The sequence below is a fragment of the Papio anubis genome, chromosome 14, assembly GCF_008728515.1.
Source record: "Papio anubis isolate 15944 chromosome 14, Panubis1.0, whole genome shotgun sequence".
NCBI classification, from domain to species: domain Eukaryota; kingdom Metazoa; phylum Chordata; class Mammalia; order Primates; family Cercopithecidae; genus Papio; species Papio anubis.
The window spans coordinates 88,376,743-88,400,310 of NC_044989.1; the positions used below are offsets into that span (position 1 = coordinate 88,376,743).

General features: G+C 40.0%; 1 gene segment (V, D, J or C); it reads right to left on the reverse strand.

The window, feature by feature from the left end:
* Positions 1 to 4,564: 4,564 nt before the first annotated feature.
* The window catches only part of LOC103877257, an 856,781-nt gene continuing 837,777 nt past the window's right edge, over positions 4,565 to 23,568 (reverse strand). The window contains 2 exon segments of the V gene segment in view: positions 4,565 to 5,093; positions 8,913 to 8,950. Coding sequence covers positions 4,771 to 5,093; positions 8,913 to 8,950 — 361 coding nt within the window.

Consider the following 23,568-nt stretch of genomic DNA (forward strand, 5'->3'; position numbering starts at 1 on the left):
GACCTGGAGAAAGGATACCCATCCTACCACAGATGGGGCGTATCATGGGATGGCCTTCCTGGTTTTCCTCTGCAGACATATTTTTCTCACATTTTTTTCCTCTCCTCCATTGTCTTTTTCCCTCCCTCTTTGATTTCTTCTCTTTTCCTTTTCTTTCTCTTGCCTCACTTCTGCCTTAGATCTACCATGGGACCCAGGGAGCTTTGGAGCCAAAGAGTAGCCTACCCTGAAGATCAATGAAAGCACATGTGTTCACTCAATAGCTGGCACTCACTGAGCTTTTCATACAATCCACAGTGTGCTGAGCTTTTTACTCGTGCTATCTATTTTAATCTTCACAATTCTTTACCTATCAGGCATTACCATCATGATCTGCACCTTACAGGTGAGAAAGGGAGGCCCAGGCAGATTAAGAAACTCGCTCAGGACCTTGACCCAGCCATCCCATTACTGGGCATATACCCATGCACACATATGTTTATTGTGGCACTACTCACAATAGCAAAGACTTGGAACCAACCCAAATGTCCATCAATAATAGACCGGATTAAGAAAATGTGGCACATATACACCATGGAATACTATGCAGCCACAAAAAAGAATGAGCTCATGTCCTTTGCAGGGACATGGATGAAGCTGGAATCCATCATTCTGAGCAAACCATCGCAAGGATAGAAAACCAAACACCACATGTTCTCACGCATAGGTGGGAATTGAACAATGAGAACACTTGGACACAAGGTGGGGACTTGTCGTGGGGTTGGGGGAAAGGGGAGGGATGGCATTTGGAGATATACCTAATGTAAATGACGAGTTAATGGGTGCAGCACACCAACATGGCACATATATATATATGTAACAAACTTGCATGTTGTGCACATGTACCATATAACTTAAAGTGTAATAACAATAATAAAAAGAGAAACTTGTCAGGGCCACACAGCCTGTACCTGTCAGAGTAAGGGCATTCTCATTCCAAAGTTCATTTTTAGAGCCAAAAGCATACCACATCTCAGGAGAAGCAGGCTAGACTTCTTGTCTGTTTGGCTTTTAACTCATGCTGACCTGAACTTTTTGGATTTGAGTAACTCTCAGATCTGTGGAGCCTGATTTCTGTGAGTGGATTTGGCCAGCCACCTGGGGAGGTGAACCCTTGCTGGGGTCTGGCTCATTAGTGTAGAAGGGAGTTCCTTGGGAGGTGTGCTCTCTTCTCGGCCATCCCCATTGTAGTAGTTTCTTGGTTCTGCCCTAACAAAGTACCACGAACTAAGAGCCATAAAACAACAGAAGTTTGTTCTCTCATAGGTCTGGAGACAGAAATCTGAATTCAAGGCACAGGCAGAGTTAGTGTCTTCTGGAGGCTGTCAGGGAGAAACCATTCCACACCTCCCCCGCTTCCGGTGGCTTCCAGCAATCCTTGGTGCTCTTCGGCTCTCAGCTGCGTCCCTCTGGTCTCTGCCGGAGGCGTTCTTGGTCACGTGGTATTCTTCCTGTGTGTCCCTGCATCTCCAATCTCCTTGTCCTTTTAAGGACACCAGTCATTGGATTTAGGGCCCACTCAGATCCAGCATAAAAAAAATTGTTTTAAAAAATTATTTGGAAATAGTTATAGATTCACAGAAAGTAGCAAAGACAGGATATAAAGCACGGAGGTCTGATGTGCCCTGAACCCATTTTCTCCTGATGGTTACTTCTTACATAATTACAGTACAATATCAAAACCAAGAATTTGACATTGATAAAATAGGTGTGTACAGCTCTATGTCATTTTATTACATGTCTAGTTGTCTGTAACTACACTGCAATCAAGACAGAGAATTATCCCATGATCACGAAGATCTCCTTTTATAGTCTAGTCTATTCTTTTTTCTCCACCCTAACCCCTGGCAACCAGAATCTGTCCTCTATCCCTATAAAGTTGTCACTCTGTAATGTAACAATGTAACATTACATTATAGGGTGTAATGTAACATTACATTATAGGGTGTAATTACATTATAGGGTATAATGTAACACCCTATAATGTAACAATGTTACGTAAAAGGAATCAAATCTCAAATGACCCTTTGAGATTGTCTTTTTTCACTCAATAGAAAGTCCTTCAGAATCACTCCAGTTGTTCTCTATATCAATACTCCGTTCCTTTTTATTGCCTCATAGTATTCTATGGTATGGATATATTACAATTTGTTAGACCAGTTGCCTATTGGGGGATGGATTGGCTCTTTCTAGCTTTGACTAGAACAAATAAAGCTGCTGTGAACAATTCTGTATGGGTTTCTGTGTGGACATCAGTTTTTATTTCCTGGGGGCAAATTCCCAAGGAGCACAATTCAATTCCTGGATCATACGGTAGGTGTCTTTTGTTTAGTTTTTCAAGAAACTGACAACTATTTTCTAGAGTAGCTATACCCCTTCATATTCCCACCAGCAATATATGAATGATCCATTTTCACCACATCCTCACAGACATTTCAGTATGACCTAATTTTGACTTGATTACCTCTGCAAAGACCCTATTTCCAAATAAAGTCACGTTTATGGGCACCAAGAGCTAGGTGTTGAGTATACCTTTTTGAAGGACGCAATTCCACCTGCAGCACCTGTCTTCACTTGCTTAGGCTATGGGTGGGTCTCGCTTCAGAGTGTTGCCTTCTGAGAAGAAGGTTTGAATTCATAACTGGATTATGCCTGCCTTTGATTATTCAGTTTGGCCCCCAGGGATGAGTGAGCAAGTTCACGTCATTGGAAGGGACATTACTGAGTCTTTCTCACCCCTACTCAAACCTCCAAAGTTTGAAAGATTTGATAATCATCAACATTCTCAAGAGGCAGAAGGGCAAGGTACTTCCTTAAAGAGTTTTTCCATGACTGTCCTTCCCCACTGTCCCAGCACTGATGGGAAAGAAAAACAGAGCAGGACAAGGGGATTGTCAATCTGTTGAGGGAAGGGATGCTGTATTAGTTATTCCTGAACCCCCTTCAGAGTGTAGGCGGAGAGAGGTGCTTAGAAAGGTGTGTTGGATAGATGAGTAGCTGAGAGGGACAGGGCCAGAGTGCCCCACAGAATGAGGAAGAGTCAAGGTTGGTATTACATGTGCCCCTCCCACTTCCCAAACATGTGAGCATTCATACATGGGTTTCCAGTGTCTGGGCAAGGTTACTTCTATCCTCTGTCCCCTTGCTGAAGGTCTGTTTCATTTAATTTCTATGTATGTGTGCTCCTGGCTAGACAAACAGGGCAAAGATGCCAGGAAAATAGCAGGCCTACTGTTTTGTCCAGCACCTCGAGCCCTGGAAGGCAGGCTCATTCAGGGGTCAAGAGGGCAGGATTAGGCAGGTAGCTATTTGATCCCAGACCCCCGCACTTACCAGCTGTATGGTCTTGACTTATTACTTATTCCTCTCCACCTCTTCTATCTATTAACTGTGTATAAGATGTTCTTTATGTGCAATTATTTTGAAGCATAATGTATATACAGAACAGTGCACAGACCATAACCTCACAACCCCACACTGAGGAACAGAACGTTACCAAAAGCCCAGAAGCCCCTTCTTGTCTTCTCCCAGGCACTACCTCACCCACCCCCAGCTGAGAGTAATTTCCATCCAAATTTATAATTTTATTTTTACCTGGTTTTGAACTTTATGTGGATCAAAACGTACAGAACATATCTTTTGATTGAGTTTCTCTTATGTAACATTATTTTTATGAGATTTGTCTGTGTAAGTAGGTATAGTTGTAGTTTGTTAATTCTCCTTATTGGATATTCTAATGTATAAACATACCACAGTTTAATGACTCATTCTATTGTTGGACAATCGGGCTACTTCCAATTTTTGGCTTTGTAAATAAAGCTGCTTTGAACATTCTTGCATAGTTTTTGGTGGGTGGGGACACTCAGTCATCTGGAAGTGAGATTGTTGAGTTATAGAATATATTTATCTCTCAGCTTTAGAGAACCTTTGCAAATTTTAATGAATGTTTTTAACCTCACAGTATAGTGTGGATTAAATTAGGTTGTGGAAAGTACTCAGTAAGGCCATTGGCAGACAGAGGTCACTCAGTACATGTTTAAAAATGGAAATAAGGCATGACATTCCATTAAGTCTAAGTACCATGATGAACTTAAGCATTTCCCTATTGTTTGTTCATTTAGGTTGCTTTGATTGTGTTGTTGTTTCATATCGTGTTGCAATGAATGATTCTCTTTATAGCAGGTTTCTTCTTTTGAAAAATTTGCTTTGGTAGATTCTCAGGGTAGGTTGAATTAGATCAAAGGATATGTGACTGTAAGAACTGCCACTCTTAAAAAGGACTATGAGGGGAAAACAAGGAACCAAGTCTCTCCTACCACGGCCCAGGGGACTGTGAGGACAGGAGGCTTGTGGGTTTGAGGGAGGAGTGTCTTGCAGAGGATGATGGGGTAAAATAGAATGAAGGATGATTTTTATAAATGCTGATGCGCCTTAGGACAACTACATATTTAGTCCCTTATAAGAGAAATTGAGTAGTTGGTAAAACAACAGATAATAATTATTAAATGAGGAAGGAGAGAGAAACCACAGGTGCAAAGATTCACTTTATTTATTAATTCTCCTCCAATATTAGCATAATTAAAGCCGAGGAGGAGGAGGATGAGGTGAAAGATGAGCTCGAGGACCGAAATAGGGGTAGCTCCCCTGTGGGAAAAGGGCCAGAGGCCAAAGGATGGGAGGGGGTGAGGCTGGGGCTAAGGAGCAAGTGGGGGGCCCGGGGCACTTCTCCCTCTAACACTCTCCTCTGTTGAAGCTCTTGGTGAGGGGCGAGCTCAGGCCCGGATGGGTGACTTCGCAGGCATAGACTTTGTGACTCTGGTAGTCTGTGCTGCTCAGCGTCAGGGTGCTACTCAGGCTGTAGGTGTTGTCCTTGCTGTCCTGCTCTGTGACACTCTCCTGGGAGTTACCCGATTGGAGGGCACCATCCACCTTCCACTTTACGCTGGCCTCTCTGGGATAGAAGTTATTCAGCAGGCACACAACAGAGACAGTTCCAGATGTCACCTGGTCCTCAGATGGTGGGAAGATGAAGACAGATGGTGCAGCCACAGCTCCTGAGGAAAGAAGCAAATAGGATGGTGTTTAAGTAACAAAGTTCTGCACTTGGGTGTGTTACTTGCAGATAATCACAGGGCATGTTAGGGACAGACAGAAAACAGCATGCTTATCCTGGATAATTATAGCAAGGAGGCCAAGAAGCGTACTTAAAAACTTGATGTTTGAGTTTCTTCCTAGCTTCCCCCTATTCCTTAATAAAGTTCTAAATTGTTTTGTTGGAGCTCTTTGCAGCCGTTCTGAGGCCTTTGCATGCTTTTCTGACCTTGCAGTAAACTCAATGCTTTAGGCAAAGAGAGGCCATGTCACCTGACCCCCTCAGAGTTTCAAATTCAGAACAGGTCTGAAGAAGACCAGGCAGCGGCTGAGTCAAGAAAAGCCTCTGTCTGCTTTTATTTCCGCTGTGCCTCTTCCACGACTATGCAGCAGGCTCCTGAGGGTTACTTTGGCTGGGCTGGGCTAAAACCTCCCTGCACAGTGGGCCCTGAGCCCTGCCTCTGTGCCTGGGTGGTGTCAGCCCCTCCACCTTCTGACTGTTCCAGCAACTCTCTAAGCCCTCCCAAAGGCCTCGAGGCCTGTAACCATATACGGCAATTTTCAGTCATACCAGGAGAGGTCAACTGTAATCTTGGCCACCTGCTTAAGAGGAAGTGGCTAGCTTCACTTCTGACCCTCAGCAACTGCCAGGTGGCCTCTTGGAAATCCCCCTCTGGGGATTTCCAGCCGTCGGGTGGGAGAGCAGTAGTTAAAATGAAAAACAAGAATCCTTTGCCGGGAGAAGTCAACAGATAACAGGAATAGGATTTTTTTTTTTTTTAAAGCTAAATTCGCTGTTAACCAAGTAGTTCAACATGAAAGACTGAACCTTTTATGTTTAATATTTTCTTCTCTTTTAACCTTCATGACTAATTTTTTTCAGATAATTGTATAAAATAACCATGGTAGCAAAATAGTGTGATCACTGGAAAATAAGCAGGGGAAAACATGCTATGAAGATACTCCTATCTGGGTGAATTCTTAATAGCTTTACCTTTTTCATCTGACATTTAAACATTAAACAATCAATGTATTTGATATGAAAATTATTTCAAGATATCTTATTAGCTTTTAATAGAGTTTAAAAAGTGTTTAAAAGAGTTTTCAAAAGGCTCTAAAATCATCTTGAAATAGTTTAAAACAGACAGTTTTGAATCGTTGTAAGTTAGTTTTAATAGAGCTTTAAAAAGGCCCTAAAATAGTCCTATCAAGTTGCTGCAGACCAAAATAATCCTCCTTAAATATCACTTTTGAAGTCAACTGGGGTAAACAACAGCAACACAACGACAAATCATTAAACTATTTTAGAAGTCATGAAATTAAAATACTCAGATTAAAATTTTCCTATCACAGAATTAAGGTACTGGAAAATATGTTTAAGGTTTTATTAATCACATTGCTATAGGTTTAGATATTTTGTACAACTGAAATATAATCACACACCGGCAGCTACATTTTTGAAAATTAGAAACATGGTCACGAATATATCTTATTTTTAAATCAGTTAATATTCCTTAATGGTATTTAACGCCAAATTCAAAGTGAATCGATCAAGCCCTCAGTGGCCAAGTTATAGGTGTGATTTTTACTCTGAAAGAATTACATATTTCTTTCTTTTTGATTGAGCTTTTGTTATTTAAATACGTTTGATGAGAGAATATTGAAATAATTAAATAGCACTGAAAAAAAAAAAGCTTTAAATTCTTTACAATCCCCAGTGGAAATTTTCACTAATGAGATATCGTAATGAATGTGAATTTTATTTCTGAAATCTCTAATAAATCAGTCTTCTCCCTAGTTTTCCCAGCTCAGCGCCCGTTACGTTTCTGTTCTCTTTCCGTTAATGGCATTATTTGTATCACTGTGCATCAGGAAATCTGGCTACGGCAGCATTAATCAGGCAGACGCGGGGTGGCCATGGCCGCTAGCGGCAAGGCGGCTGCCCCAAGAGGGCGGCGGCAAGGCCACCAAAGCCGCTCAATCAAGAAAGACCGCGGCTCTGTCTACAGCTCGCGGTGCCACGGACTTCTTGGCGGAATAAAAATGTAGACAAGTCATAACAGAGGGTAATAAAAGAACATACTCTTTAAAAGATTTCCTATTTTTTCATAGACCCACGGTCATTAAAAATTGCAATTATTTACTTTTTTTCATTTAAACACATTTCTTTGAGATTGAGCTTTTGGGAATAACCACCTTTCCACCATTGCAATAAGAGATAATTTCATGTTTAGTCTACTGGACAAATTGGATTTTTAAAAAATGATCTCTATCTGTGAAGCCCTTACTCCTACAAAATGTGTCTTTTTGAGTTTATTGCTTATTATAGACTCTGAAAACAACATTGCTGCGGATTTTCAAGTAAGCTGCCTCTTCTACATAGCAAATAGGTACACGTCACTTTTTCCTGATTTTTTTAGGGCATGCTATTTATTTTTATAGTTGTCTGAAATAATAATTTATCAAACAAAAGGGAGAAAGACTAAAAAATATATTTTTCCACTTCTCTGTATCATGCATAATCAGCAACAGCCAATACAATATTTGGCAAGAGTGAACAAAAATAAATTTACTTTTGCTCCTTAGAAATACAAGGATTCCTTTTTAGTTACACTTTTTTTTTTTTAACTTTGTGTCATTCAGTTTAGAACAATTTAATTTTTTTGTCTCCAAATCCATTTTTGAAGCTGAGTTTAACTTTTGTAACCCATAATAAATCTTAAATGCCCTAATTTACCCATCTTTACAAAACTCCTATTTAAGCCTCTAAAAGTCAATACTGGCAATCAGACCCAAATTTCAGAAGGCAATAGTGAAAAATTACTTACGTTTAATCTCCAGTCATGTCCCTTGGCCGAAGGTGATCCACAGTATTAACTTACTTTCCCCTTACCAAAAATCTGTTTTCCCTGTTAATATCACTAGCTTGACTGATGCAGAGAAAATCTTGCAATTTAGATGCCTCACTTAACCGGCTAGCACTTGGCTATCCCTTAAGATGAACTAATTTTCAGTCCCTTATTCATCTAACTTTTTGAAAGAATCTGGTACTCTTTGGAATTGACCTGAGCTAATATCTTAAACATAAAAATTCCCCAAATTTACAACCTTATAAGAAAAAACATTACAAAAATGCACTTACGTTTGATCTCCACCTTGGTCCCTCCGCCGAAAGTGAGCCACAGTGAGGGATCTTACCCTTTCCCTCAACAAAAACCTCCCTCAAAGCCAATCATGAGATAGGCTGCTTGTTCAGAGAAAAATCTAGCTATTTCTTTCCCATTTCCCCCATGAATCCTATTCTCCTCCCAAACCCAATGATTTGTCTATTTGCTCAGCTTTTTAAGTTGATTTTCTGGTGTCCCGCTGTTTACTTCTGGGTCACCAGGTTTATTTAACCGAAATATCACAAAACTTGCACAAATGATACAATGGCACCAAAATCTCACGAATCATTGAGACAGATGTACTTACGTTTGATATCCAGTTTGGTCCCGGGGCCGAAAGTGAATCACAGTGATTCGTCTTAACTTCTCCCTTTACAAAAACCTCCCTGAAAGGTCAGCAAACCTCCTTCCCCCACTGAAGTTATTTTGATTTAGAAATCTTAAAAGCTAGCCACAAGCTAGCCTGCTGTGGAACAATTTCCCCTCCACTGTACCTAACCTGGGAATGAAGTTTGTTAGTTCCCTGACATCCAACTAATGAAAATCCACACAAAGGAACACAAAGTAAACTAATTAGACAGAAATAGTGAAGAATCAGTGGAAAAAAGTACTTACGTTTGATCTCCACTTTGGTCCCCTGGCCAAAACTGTACACACAATGGTTCCTCTTAACCTCCCTCCTATACAAAAACTCCCTTTCTGACAATTGACCAAGGCTCTGTCCAGAACATGTCTGCCCAGGACATTTCTGAAGCTATTGCTTAGACAAGTTATTCTTACCCAATGACTGAATCTTGCTTGCTCTTCAAAGAAAATGTACACTCAATTCTCGAGTTTGACTACAGACTTATCTTTATATTTTCCCTGAAGGATGTCAGAGTCTGATTACAGAGTCAGCTTATAGATCACTTCATAGACACGGGGAACAGAAGACACAGACAACGAGGAAGCAAAGTTTAAATTCTACTCACGTTTGATTTCCAGCTTGGTCCCTTGGCCGAACGTCCACCACAGTGAGAGCTCTCCATTGTCTTGCTGTACAAAAACCCTTCTCACCAAAGGGGAACGGAGCCCTGGGTCAGCTGCTGAAGCTCAACTCCCTTTTCGAGCAGGTGTGGAAGCCCTGAGGCTTCTCTGACATAGCATATGTTTATTTTCTTAGGTGAGATCTAAAAGCCAAGAAGAGAATGTATTTATTTCTATGGCCTGATGGTTCCTTTCTTTAGCAACTTGCTACATCTGGACTGCTTATTATTTATTTATTTTTTAGAAAGTAGACTGAATGTAAATTACAAAGAAAAACAAGCAATGAAAAAAAGGGTCAGTTATTTTTTGTACTTTCTTTTGGGGTGGGCTGGGGGGCTTTTGCAAAGGATAAACTTCATTTAGTGTAATTACGGAAATCAGCTTCTCAGTGAGTAATAATTACAGGCTGTCTTACTATTTTAACTTCTCCTTTGCTGCAATGTTATTTTTAAAAAGGTAGACTAAATGTATATCAAATTAAGGCTCATAACTTTGAAGTGCATTTTGAAATGTAGCTACGGATGGTATATGAAACCAAAGTGAAGATTAACAGAGTAGAAAAGTAGACTTTACTTGGTTGGTGTGTCTGTTGTCACAGCACAGGTAGAGCTCAGCTCTTACTGAGCTGGACCAGGTGCATGCCATCTTTGGAGCTGCCATGGAGTCCCAGTGTTCCATAGTGTTTCCACAGTGATCTCATCAACAACACTGAAGACCTTTGCAGTGTTTTCTTTTGAGTCCGGCTCCATTTTTGCAGTCTTGTATCTCTCTTAACCTTCCATCTCCACCCCTTCCATACATTACTCCCACCTCCCGACACTCCTTACAGTTTTGCTATGGTCTCCAGCTTTTGCACTCCCTCTGCTTGGGAACACCTTTGTCCACTTGGATTAGCTTGTGAACTGCTAATTGTCTTTCAAGATTCAACTGAAGAGAGACTTTCTCTCAGATTATCCCTGAGCAGGTGACCTGAATTTACAGAGTACAGAGACGGGTCACTGGGCCTAAAGTGCCTACTTATTTTTTATTTTTTATTTTTTATTTTTTGAGACGGAGTCTCGCTCTCTCACCCAGGCTGGAGTGCAGTGGCATGATCTCGGTTCACTGCAAGCTCCGCCTCCCGGGTTTACACCATTCTCCTGTCTCAGCCTCCCCAGTAGCTGGGACTACAGGCGCCTGCCACCCTGCCCGCCACCATGCCCGGCTGATTTTTTTGTATTTTTTTAGTAGAGACGGGGTTTCACCGCGTTAGCCAGAATGGTCTCAATCTCCTGACCTCGTGATCCACCCATCTCAGCCTCCCAAAGTGCTGGGATTACAGATGTGAGCCACCGCGCCTGGCCGAGTGCCTCCTTATTTTTACCTGCTTTCAGATTCTCTTCTACCCTTCTAAATTATAAGTTGTTTGATGTTTTATTTGTCCTGTATTTGGGAGGCTCAGTCCCAGTCCAGTATCTTTACTTAGTAAATGATTAACATACATTTTCAGAATAAATTAAAAAAAAACGCACAATTGAAAATCAATAATAGATCAGAGAGGCTATCATAGAGCAGAGACTAATACGACTACCACAATAGTAACTTTTACAACACAAATCATAACTATAATTCTAAAGATTAAGGGTAGGTTTATTTGATTCTGTCACTGGCAGCTTTGCTAGTTGCCTTGAATAGCCGAATCAGCAGTTGGTCTCACCAGAAGATGAGGAATGAGAGGGATCAAGATAGAGGTGGAGAGTTAACATTGGCAAGTGAAATTTAAATGTGCAAAATAGCTGACCAAGGGCACAGTCCTTTTTTAAAGGGGACATAAAATGATTTTCTCTGCAGACATACAAGCAATACCAATCATGAAGGGTGACATTTATTGAGCACTTACTTAAGTGCCAGACATTGTACATGGATCATCACATTTAATTATTCCCAAGACTCTATGAACTACCCCTATTTTGTAGGTGCAAAAACTTGAGGGCAGAGAGGTCAAGGAACTGGCATATGGCAGTAAGTGGCAGAGCTGTGACCTAAACTCAGAACCCATGCACTTAACTGAACTATATGTAGATTATACTCCAGGAGTAAAGTCACCCAACAGAAGCAGCAAGCATGACAGGGAGTGCTGGGATTGGGAAAGGTAAAAGGAGCTCCTTAGACTGGGATAAGCTTGTCCAGACTTATATGTAAGACTACGCATGGAAATATTGTTTAAAAAGTGAAAAACAACTGAAATCCTCATTAATAGGAGTTTAATGAAACTCCTATTAGAGCTTTACAATGTAGCACAAAGCCAGACAGTAAGAGGAAGACGTAGGCTTCTATATAGTTATGTGGAAGGTGTTCGTGAAAATGCAGGCCACTGAAGAGTATGTGTGGTGAGATATCATGATCCCATCTAAATTGATTATATATGTATATAAATATGGGCTGATTTTTAAAGGAACCACATAACTTGTGCTTGGTAGTTATCTCCTGGGATTGCAGAGGAGGAACAATGACACTTTCTCTTCCTACTCTTCTGTATGGTTGTGTGAATATATTCATTTTACAGTTTTTAGAAATAATAAAACTGTACTAATTTTGAAAAAAAAGTAAACTCTGACATTGCCTAGTAGCATTCTCAATATTCCTGTGCAATGCATAAACATAAAGTTTTAAATGACATGTATACACATGCATGAGTTTTCTTTGTCAAATACTTTTCTATAATCTTTAAATCAAGCATGCCAAAAAGGTAAAAGCTTTCCTGTTTCAGTGTAGGAGATATTCTTCTGCAAATGAAAGAGATGTAAGGGATAGAAATGGGAATGGAAAAGATGACCGAGCTGTTCGAGGGACTCATGTTCCTAAGTGAACTAATTGGAAATCTAATATGAACAGTGCAACCGAATAACTATTGTAAAGCAGGCTTTGTAACCAATAAAAGATGATTAGCATAAGTATCATTGTGGCAAAACTATTTTATTGATCACATGCGGTGGTGATCTATAGGAATGATTGTTGTGATGTTTGCTGTAACATAAAATGAATCATGGAAAGTGGCTGAGATCCTTAGGATGTGTGTGGTTCATTTTTTGAAAGCAAATGATGTCTCAGAAGCATCTGTGAGACTCTGCCAGGATCTACCATTCTACAAAATATCTATGATGGACATTGATAAGATTGATTTGTTTAGGAAAGGCAAAGTGTCAGTAAGATAGTCTGAGAGGTTCTTGGATTTCATGTATACGATTGCTGGAAATAGAATTTCTTGGGGAACATTCCAACTAACTTATCACTGAAGCTGCGTTACATTGAACCCTCAGCAAAGTTAGATTATCAGAAAAAAAAGTAAACTGCTGTGGAGGGGAGAGGAAGGAAAGGCAGGGAGGGAGGGAGGCAAGGAGAGAAAGAGAGAGAGAGAGGAGAGAGAGAGCACAAGCACACACTTCAATGCACATCTACAAATCATCCTGAAAACTACTGATAAATTATTTTAGCAATGTTCCTCAGGTGTAACATTTCAAGAATGATCATTTTTGCTTTTTATTTGGTATAATTTACTAGCCTATTTAGGAAGTTCCCCTCACATCAGTAACATACAGTACATCACCCAGTACGTCAGGAGACACAAGGCATAAGTTTGCCTTTTGCAAGGTTTGAGGGATGGCAGTTTCCCTACCTGACTCAGGAAAGTCTGTAGCCGATATCCATCTTCAAGTTTATGGTTCTTTCTCTCTTTGTATATATTTGAGCTCAGCAGTCACGCTGAAATCCAGAGTAGGTGATTCTTTTTGCTTTAGCTTGACTCCTCCTTAAGATTGTAACTCTCTCATTTTTACGTTTTTTTTGTCAGACATAAGCTGATATTCCACAAGGAGAGGGGAAAATTCTGTGGTTCACATCCAGTGGTGCTTAGAACCTGATTGGTTGTCATTCTTCCAGCTAGTTTGTCACGAGTGGATATCTGTCCTGGATTCCCAAGGATCAAGGCTGCCCCATTAGCCAGGAAGGAGGGAGATAGAGGAGGTTACTTGAGAAAGAGCTGCTTCTTTGCTGCTTCTGGGTTGTGTCTGTTCCCTCTCATATCTGAAGACAGATGTGCTGGCAGAAGCAAAGTCCTTTGTCTGGCCATGTGCAAATCCATGGGACATAAATATAAACAGAGATTCTGGTCCCACTCTAGAAAATGTAGATGTTCGTCTTGTTTCCAAGGGGACAGTGGGGCTGCAGGTGTTTTTTTGACTTCCTTGAGAGTAAGAGAAGATAGAAGCAATTGTGTCAGGGCTTATTATCCTAGGAGGGGTTCAGCCACCAAGATTTACATATTCAGTGCTGTGGTTTTTGTTTCATTTTGCAAGAGGAATGGGCTCCTCAAGCTCTGTCTCAGAGTTCCCTGCCCTCCCTGTCTACCTACTTGACATCCAGCCCCTATGTTCTCTTCTCATATTAAGACATAGAAACTCATCATAGGCAACTATTATGGTCAGGCTGGCTCTGGATGCAGTTGTGAAACTGATGAGTTTGGGCTTGGTTTTTCAGACCCCCAAATGCCGTGATAATCCTGGCTTGAAGGGGTGGCCAGCCCCTCCACACCTGCGGGTATTTCTCGTCTGGTGGGATGAGAGACTGAGAAAAGACATAAGACACAGAGACAAAGTATAGAGAAAGAACAGTGGGCCCCGGGAACCGGCGCTCAGCATACGGAGGACCCACACCGGCACCGGTGTCTGAGTTCCTTCAGTATTTATTGATTACTATTTTCACTGTCTCAGCAAGAGGAATGCGGCAGGAGAACAGGGTGATAGTGGGGAGAAGGTCAGCAAGAAAACACGTGAGCAAAGGAATCTGTGTCGCAAATAAGTTCAAGGGAAGGTACTATGCCTGGATGTGCATGTAGGCCAGATTTATGCTTCTGTCACCCAAACATCTCAGTGTAGTAAAGAATAACAGAGCAGCATTGCTGCCAGCATATCTCGCCTCCAGTCACAGAGCAGTTTTCTCCTATCTCGGAATAGAACGCATGTACAATTGGGTTTTACACCGAGACATTCCGTTCCCAGGGGCATGCAGGAGACAGAGGCCTTCCTCTTATCTCAACCACAAGAGGCCTTCCTCTTTTACTAATCCTCCTCAGCACAGACCCTTCACGGGTGTCGGGCTGGGAGACGGTCAGGTCTTGCCCGTCCCACCAGGCCGTATCTCAGGCTGTCTCAGTGGGGAGAAACCTTGGACAATACCCGGCTTTCCCGGGCAGAGGTCCCTGCGACTTTCCACAGTGCATTGTGCCCCTGATTAATTGAGAATGGAGAAGGGCGATGACTTTTACCAAGCGTACTGCCTGTAAACATATTGTTAACAAGGCACATCCCGCACAGCCCTAGATCCCTTAAACCTTGATTCCATACAACACATGTTTCTGTGAGCACAAGGTTGGGGCTAAAGTTACAGATTAACAGCATCTCAAGGCAAAACAATTGTTCAGCGTACAGATCAAAATGGAGTTTCTTGTGTCTTCCTTTTCTACATAGACACAGTAACAGTCTGATCTCTCTTTCTTTTCCCTACACTGGCCGAGACTAAAGTTCCAAGTCTAAGAGGGAGGATAGGAGGTGGACAGGCCAACGGAAATAACAAATGAGCAACAGATGGAAACAAGAAATAATGTGGATTTTTGAGTTCGTTAGCATGTCCTCCACTCTTTCAAAACCTCCTTTGCAATGACAAAAGAAATATAAAAATGATAATGAATTTATCTCATGGTTGGAGAATCATGAGAGGTTCTATTAGAAGAAAAAACTTTGAAGAACACCACAGATATTTAAACCATGTCATTGAATTCATAGAGAAACTGGAATCTAGAAATTTTTTCCATTGCAAAAACAGGAGTCCTTGAAGCAGCCAGTTCTAGTTTTCCCCACAGAGCCCCAGAAAAGCTATACTTCAGAGCTATGAGGGGCTGGGAATGGTATAGGTGGGCAGTGGAGGTGGAATAACACCTGGGTCGTCTCTCTGCTGGTTACAGACAGCTTGACCCTCATGCTTCAGGCCGTGGGAATAGAGGTTGAAAGAAAAAGGGGCCAAGTTAACAGGCATTCAATAGTAATGGGATAAAAAAACCCCTCCCAAACCACTAGAAGGAAAAGAAATAGACAAAAATAATAAACCAATCCAGCAAAATTCAGGAGAAGTGAATAAAAAATTGAGGCAAGCATGATACATCAAAGTACAAAATCAGTTTGAAGGACGAAGTCAAAATATACAGTCACAAAGTACAGTGATTGTTGTTATTTAAAACTTTAATTTATGTAAAAATAAAAATAAAGCAAAAAGATGACTTTTGTGTCTTTTTGAGGACATTTGATTCACTAGAGAAATAGTTCATTTGCTTTCTATTTATGATTGATTAAAAACTAGATAACAAAAAGTTAGATGTTAATGTAAAGAAAACTTTATGAAAATGATAATGGATTTTTATCTAGTAGAAAAGATAACCCCAATGCTTATGGTTTCATTGCTCTGTAGGACATTAACAAGTTGTGCATCTTATTTAGCAAAGTTATTCCAACATTAGTAGATGTACACGTGTGTGTGTGTACGTACACATATAGGTGTGTGCATGTATGTGTATATGTATGTATGTATGTAGGTATATATGTATATACTAGCAAATGATAAGGCTGGTTCAAAGGAGGATGTACAGTAGTACATCCTTATCCACAGTTTTACTTTCTGGGGTTTCAGTTACCTGTGGGCAACTGTAGTCTGAAAATATTAGATAGAAATTTCTAGAAATAAGAATTTACCCATTTTAAATTGTGTGCCTTGGTAGTGTGATGAAATCTCATGCCCTTCCACTCCATACCAGCCTGGGACTGAATCATCCCTTTGTCCAGCATCTCCATGCTGTCTACACTTACCCTCCTATTTAGATGTTTAGTAGCCCTCTTGATCATCAGATTGACTGTCATGATATCCTAGTGTTTGTGCTCAAGTAACTCTTATTTTACTGAATTCTTCTATTTTATTACTAGTTATTGTTGTTACTCTCTTACTGCGACTAATTAATACATTTTATCATAGGTAGGTATGTATAGGAAAAAACAGAGCATGTATAGGGTTGTGTACTGGCATCTGCTGGGGGGAGAATTTTGTTAAAGTTAGAACAGAGAAGGCTGTCCAGAAGAAAGAATTTTCTGTTTTTTCCACCTTTTTTCTGTTTGATGTCCCCACATAAGTCTCAGTGTTACGATCTGTCTCCCCACCTCAGTCACTGTCTTCTGTCTCTGGAAGGAAATTCCCCTTGGGCTGAGGACAGCATGGTGCTAGACAGGAGAGATCCAGTACCCACTCTGGAAAATTTCATAAGATGTCTGATTCTCCACCTTCTTCAGGGACCTTTTATCATCTCTCATGTGCCCATGGCCTTTGTGACTGCCATCTGCACAACACTGAACTCCAGCAACGTCAACTGAGAAGAAAGAGAGAGAGGGGAAGAAAGAGTAAGGGAGAGAAAGAGAAAAGTCATTTGTTGATTGAGCCACACAAATTATTATATTTCTAATTAAATTATATATCCAGTTAGCTGCAATATGATACAATCCCAAATACACATATTTATTAAATATGATTCAAAGAGCATTTGTGGAGTACTCTGTATCAAGGCACAAAGTAAAATAAATGCAAAATTACTGGTGACTTTTATGCCTTTCTGTGGCACTCGACTCCCTCTGGTTGGAGGTACTGTGTGAGAGCACGTAAGCTCCAATCAGGTGGTCTGGAGGGAGCAAAATGCCACTGTTGGAGGTTAAATATGAAGAGAAATAGCAGTAGGCATCGGATAGCACAGAATGAAAATAAAAGTACATATACTTCTACTGTCTTGTTCTAGATTCCTTTTTTAAAAAAATTTTGTTTTGTTTTTGAGACGGAGTCTCCCTCTGTCACCCAGGCTGGAGTGCAATGCCGTGATCTTGGCTCACCGCAACCTCTGCCTCCCAGAGGCCATTCTCCTGCCTCAGACTCCTGAGTAGCTGAGATTACAGGTGTGCACCACCATGCCTGGCTAATTTTTGTATTTTTAGTAGAGATGGGGTTTCACTATGTTGGTAAAGCTGGTCTCAAACTCCTGACCTCATGATCCACCTACCTCGGCCTCCCAAAGTGCTGGAATTACAGGCATGAGCCAGCACGCCTGGCCTCCTTGTTTTTTAAAACTAGTTCAAACCCTCAACTCATAACGTGGGAAATTCAGGTCATAGGATGCCTTGTTGTTTATAAGCTATTCAGCAACAATGCATGGAACAGAATATTTAACTATTAAAAACTTATATTAGGTTGTTGCAAAAGTAACTGCTGTTCTTTTCCTTCCTTCCTTCCTTCTCCCTTCTCCCTTCCCTTTCCTTTCCTTTCTTCTTTCATTGTTGTGTTTCAAAACGATTCAGTGTTACCTACAGTTCCCAGAGAAAGGATCCTCCCTTCCTTCCTCCCTTCCTTCCTCCTTTCCTTCCTCCCTCCCTTCCTCCCTCCTTCCCTTCTCCTTCCTTCCTCCCTCCCTTCCTTCCTTCCTTCCTTCCTTCCTTCCTTCCTTCCTCTCTCTCTCTTTCTTTCTTTTTCTTTCTTTCTCTCTCTCTCTCTTTCTTTCTTTCTTTCTTTCCCTTCCTTCCTTCCTTCCTTCCTTCCTTCCTTCCTTCCTTCCTTCCTTCCTTCCTTCCTTCCTTCCTCCCTCCCTCCCTTCTCCTTCTCTCTTCTCCCTTCTCCCTTCTCCCTTCTCCCTTCCCTTTCTTTTCCTTTCTACTTTCGTTGTTACCTACAGTTCCCAGAGAAAGGATCCTGTCTTGAGGGGTGGCTGGGGCAGGGTACTGCTCTCCCTGCTCTGTGCTCTAGTGGCCGGGTGGCTCAGGTCCAGCTGCCAGGTCACATTTCCCAGGGAATGGCATTGTGTCTTCCTAACAAGAACAAAATAGGTGCTTAGTAAATATAAGATGACTTCAGCTTTTAGTATATGTGTAATCATAAATATAATTTGTTTAAAGCCTGAGCTATTCTGATGTTCTCACTGGCTAGCCAAACTTAAAATGCATATTTGGGCTTGAATTTCCCACCAAGGGTGTTACTAGCTTCTTTATTGTTGCAGCTGCTTTTTGTTTTGTTTTTGAAAGTTTAAAAAAATACACAAGGGGCTTTTACTTACGAAAGATGGAGTAGAATTATTTTTACCTATTTCTCTCAAGTAAAATAAAAACCCTGGACATTGCACTTAAAGCAAACTTACGAAGACTCTGGAGGGTGGAGAGAAGAAGGCAGACCAGTTAGGAACACTGGGACCCAAGGAGCGACCCAGCGGTGCATTCCCCGGGGTTTCTTTTTGCCTCATCCGTTCCAGACTTGGTTCTGGAGAAGTTTGTCAACCCGGAAACACCACAATGCCCAGACAGACAAAAAGCCCTAATAGAAGCTGGCTCTCTCTAGTCAAAGGAGAAAGAAAGAGGAAGCCCAGTAAAACAATTCTTAGGCAGTAACTGCTCCCTCCATTCATACACCATGACAAAAACCCTAACTTCTCCTTCCTGAGTGGCAAAAGAGGAAGTCCGCTGAGATGAGTTTAAACGAGATACAAAGCCTCATAACACAATACTCCAAAGTCCAGATTTCAACTGACAACCACACATCCCACCAGGAACCAGGGAAACCAGGAAAATCTCAGCCTTAATGAGACAAGTAAGAAGTGTTAATACTGACATGACAGAGATGTTAGAATTATCTGACAAGAATGTTAAAGCTGCCATCATAACACATCAAACTCAACAACACCATCAATGAGTAAGATCATAAATCAACATTGCTAGAAAACTCCAACCAGCACCAGCAGAATTCACATTCACGTGCCCATGGAACATATACCAAAATTGCCATATCCTGGGCCATGTAACAAACCTCAACAAATTCAATAGAATTGAAGTCACACGGAGTGTGTTCTCTGACCACCTGGAATCAAACTGGACATCAATAACAGAAAAATAATGGGGAAAATGCCAAACCCTTGGAAACAAAACAACACACTTCTAAACAATCCATAGGAGGTTTCAAGGAAAAGAAACAATTATATATTGAATAGAATACAAATGAAGATGAAACATATTATAATATCAAGAATACAGCAAAAGCCCAAAGAAATGAAAACCTATCCCAGAAAAATGAAAACTTACGTCAGCACAAAAACGTATACAGTACACAACTATTTATAGCGGTTTTATTTGTGTTAACAAAAACTAGAATCAGCCAAAATGTCCTACAATAGATTAGTGGTAAGACAAACTGTGGTACATCCATGCCATGGAATATTAGTATTAAAAAGTAGTGAGTTGGTCACAGTGGTTCATACCTATAATCCCAGCACTTTGTGAAGTAGAGGTGGGAGAACCGCTTGACCTAGGAATTTGAGACCAGCGTGGGCAACATAGTGAAACCATGTCTCTAAAAAAGATAAATAAAAATTTAGCTGTGTGTTGTGTCCTGTGCCTGTAGTCCTAGCTACTTGGGAGGCTGAGGCAGGAGGATGCTTGAGCCTAGGAGTTCGAGGCTGCAGTGAGTTATGATCTCACCACTACACTCCACCCTGTGTGACAGAGTGAGACTCTGTCTCTAAAACACATAAAAAATAAAATAGTGAGCTCTTGATACACGTGACTTGAATGGATCTGAGGGGCATTATGCTGAGTGTAATGGTCACATATTGCATGATTCCATTTACATAACGTTTTTGTCTTTTCAAAAATATTGCAAGGGGGTACTTCTTGGTTGCAGGGTGTGTGCATTTTTCAATTTACAAATTGGCCTCAAATTCATGTATTAAGTTTATATCCCCACATTTGCAATGATAGCTCCTCCATGGAGTTTCCTCACTCTACATCCTCTCCAATACTTGATATTATCAGGCTTTTTCATTTTTTTCCAGTCAAATGGGCAACACATTGTATTTTATTTTTGGTTTAATATACATATTTGTGTTTTCTGATCACTCACGAGGTTGACCATGGCTTTTGGGGTCTCATCTGTTGTGAATTGCCTGTTCTTAAGGTATGCCCACTTTTTTATTGAGTTGCTTATTTTTTTCGCTATTGCATAGAAGTTTCCAATCTTTCTTCCCTCCTCTTATTCTTTAATAACAGAATCCCAATTTTTTACAGGGCAACAATGTCCTAGCCAAAAATCTAATTCCTCAGCTCCTTTTCAGTTAGGACTGTTGAGACATAATCTGAAATCTCTTGTGCATTTCTGGAAAAATTTTGCTTGATTGACAGAAGCAATGCTGCTTATTTATTCTTTGTGTTCTGTCTTCTTCTGTCTGGAACTTGGCAGAAGCACCATCTTACAGGATGAAAGTCACAAGCTAGAGTGGAGAAGCAGGCAGGGAAAAAACCTGGGTCCTGCAGCAGCTGTCTCGTTCTGAAACACCTGCCTCCAGAGTCAGTGTTGGTGGGAAAAATATACCTCTTTATCTGATCAAGTTCATCTAGTTAGATTTCAACTACATGTAGCTGAGTGAATACGGATGAATACTGAATAATGAATACTGGTACACCTTTCCAATATTTTCTCTTAGAGTTCTGCATTGAAGTTTTAAAATAAGTTTAGTCTGTACCTTTCTTTTTCATTTTCAGTCTTCAATTTTGACTTCAAGCTAATTCTAGCCCTATGATGTGATTTATGCTTCTAAATAATGGCATTTACCCTCTTTCACTATTCCCTGGAATTGGAAAAAACATAGGTATTTATTTATTTATTTATTAGGTTTTGGTAAAACTTAACCGTATGTTTAACAGGAGCTGGACTTTGATTTAAGCAAACTTAGGGTAGAAACAGTTTGAAGACAATCAAGGAAATTTGAATAAGAAATGGGTATTGGATATTAAGGAATCACTCTCCATTATGCTAGAAATCATAATAGAATGGTGGTTATTTTTTAAAAGTCCTTGTCAGTTGGCAATATATTAATGATTGACTGAAAAATACTACCAGCGTCTGTGTGTGAGAGGGTGAGGGAACAGTAATTGGTTGGGGGGCGGTAGTTGAAACAAGATTGGCAAAATGTTAATTTGTGAAGCTTAGGGTTTGTTTTACTATTTGTGTATATTCATAAATGGTTGAACGTTCCTATAAACATTGAAAATGAAAATAAAGTGGTTTCACGTTGCTGACTGTGACTGTCACACTCTGTCAGCAGATGGCAGTGTTGTATAAACCATGAGCCTCCACAGGCCTAATGGATCATTGTGCTTGCTAAGTAACAAAAGCAATGACACAGGTCAGATTTTATTGCTTTTAGACAAAAGGGCATGGTAAGATTTGCAGAGTAAAGAATAGGTACAGAGTAATAATAAATTATTTTTAAAATTCTAAGTGATTCACTAAAGTCTTATAGAGAAGTTAGGTAGAAAACTACATAAAATCCCCATAAACCTATGAACTTATTACAATTATAAAATCATTTGGCCTTTCTCTCTTTCTCAAAGTCTCCTCTTATCTGAAATTTAAATCAGTATTTTCATACATACATATTTGCAAAACCTACTTGGAATTTACTTTAAAACCTTATATGGTAAACATAAATATTATTCTGTCATTCTTTTTACCCAGCTTTTAACTGGCATAGTTCAATCTATGAAAAGAGCTCCATATTTTAAAAGATTTTCTAGTTATGACAACAGGCAACATTTCATAGATGATAAAATGTCTTATCAACTAATACCATTGTATTTTAACTTAGGTTATGTACAATAGCTTTAAGAACCAGTTGTAGAATTTGATATATAGAAAATAATATAGACCCTGTCACTGGACAAACTTATGGTGGAATCATTTTTTGTGTTGTTGTGGAAAAATTATTCTTTCTGAAACCCTGTTTGGATTTTTTTTAAAGCCTATAATTTGGGCATCCTTATAAAGTAGTGAAGTCTGAAATTAAACAATCAATGTAAGAGAGCTAGTTTCCTTTCTCGGCAAGAGAATATGACTCTAAAATTTATGGCCAAATTAGACTATTTCTATCTTGCCTCTTTCCCCTAAAATATTTAGGTTTAATTAAAAATTTACAATGAAATTAGAAAAATAAAAATAAAATAGAAATTCAAATTGAGATAAAATAACAGTGGTAATCAAAATCGACTCCTATTTTGATCTAGAAAAGAAAAGAAAAAAGATAATTTGGACATCACAAAAATTAAACTTCTGCTCTTCAAATGGCACATTAAGAAAATAAAAGGTGCCACACATTGGGAGAATATATATTCATAAAACAAAAATGTAAGAAAGAAATCGTATGCAGAATATACAAACAACTCTCATAGTCCATAGTAACAACACCCCAATAAAAACTTGACCAAAAATTTGAAAGGATATGTCATCAAAGAAGGTATATAATGAAGTTACAATACTAGGCTTGAGCAAGTGGAACCCTCATACGCTGCTGATGGTAGTAAAAAATAGCACAGCCACTTTGGAAAGCAGTTTGGCAGTTTCTTATAAAGTTCAACATACACCTACCAGATGACTCAGCAGTCCCAAAGCTAGGAATTTACCCAAGCGAAATGAAGTCCTGAGTTCACACAAAAACCTGCATTGAAAAGCTTACGGCAACTTTATTCTTAGCAGCCAAGAATTAGAAATGACCTAATGTCTTTAAATTGTTAACTAGACAAATGATCTGTGGCATATCCACAAAATGGAATACTACTCAACAAAAGACAGTGAACTAGTGATATATGAAACAGCATGGATGAATCTCAAATGCATTCTCCTAAGTGAACAAAGTCAGACTCGAAAGGCTTCACACTGCATGGCTCCATTTATGTGACATTCAGGAAGAGGCAAACGATTGGATCAGACAAAAACCAGTGGTTGCCAGGGGCTGGGAGTGAAGGAAGGGGCACAAAGAGATGTTAAAGGATAATTGACCTGTCTTATATCTTGAATGTGGTTGTGGTTTCAGAGCTATGCATTTGCCAAAACTTATAGAAATATACACGAAAGGGTGGCTTTTATTGTAATTTATACCTCAGTAAACCTCACTTAAAATAACCAGTTTTTGATTGATCACAAAATCTGGTTCTGAGCTTCTTGGAAACTGACTAAATGAAGATAATGTGTTAAGTTACATAATTTTCGTCTAGGGGAAAAAATTCTAGTTTCTAAGTGTGACTGAAGGTTTTCCTGGGATAAAAGTTGAAGACAATTTCTATCTTGGGTCATTGCATAGGAGCTGCTAAAAAGA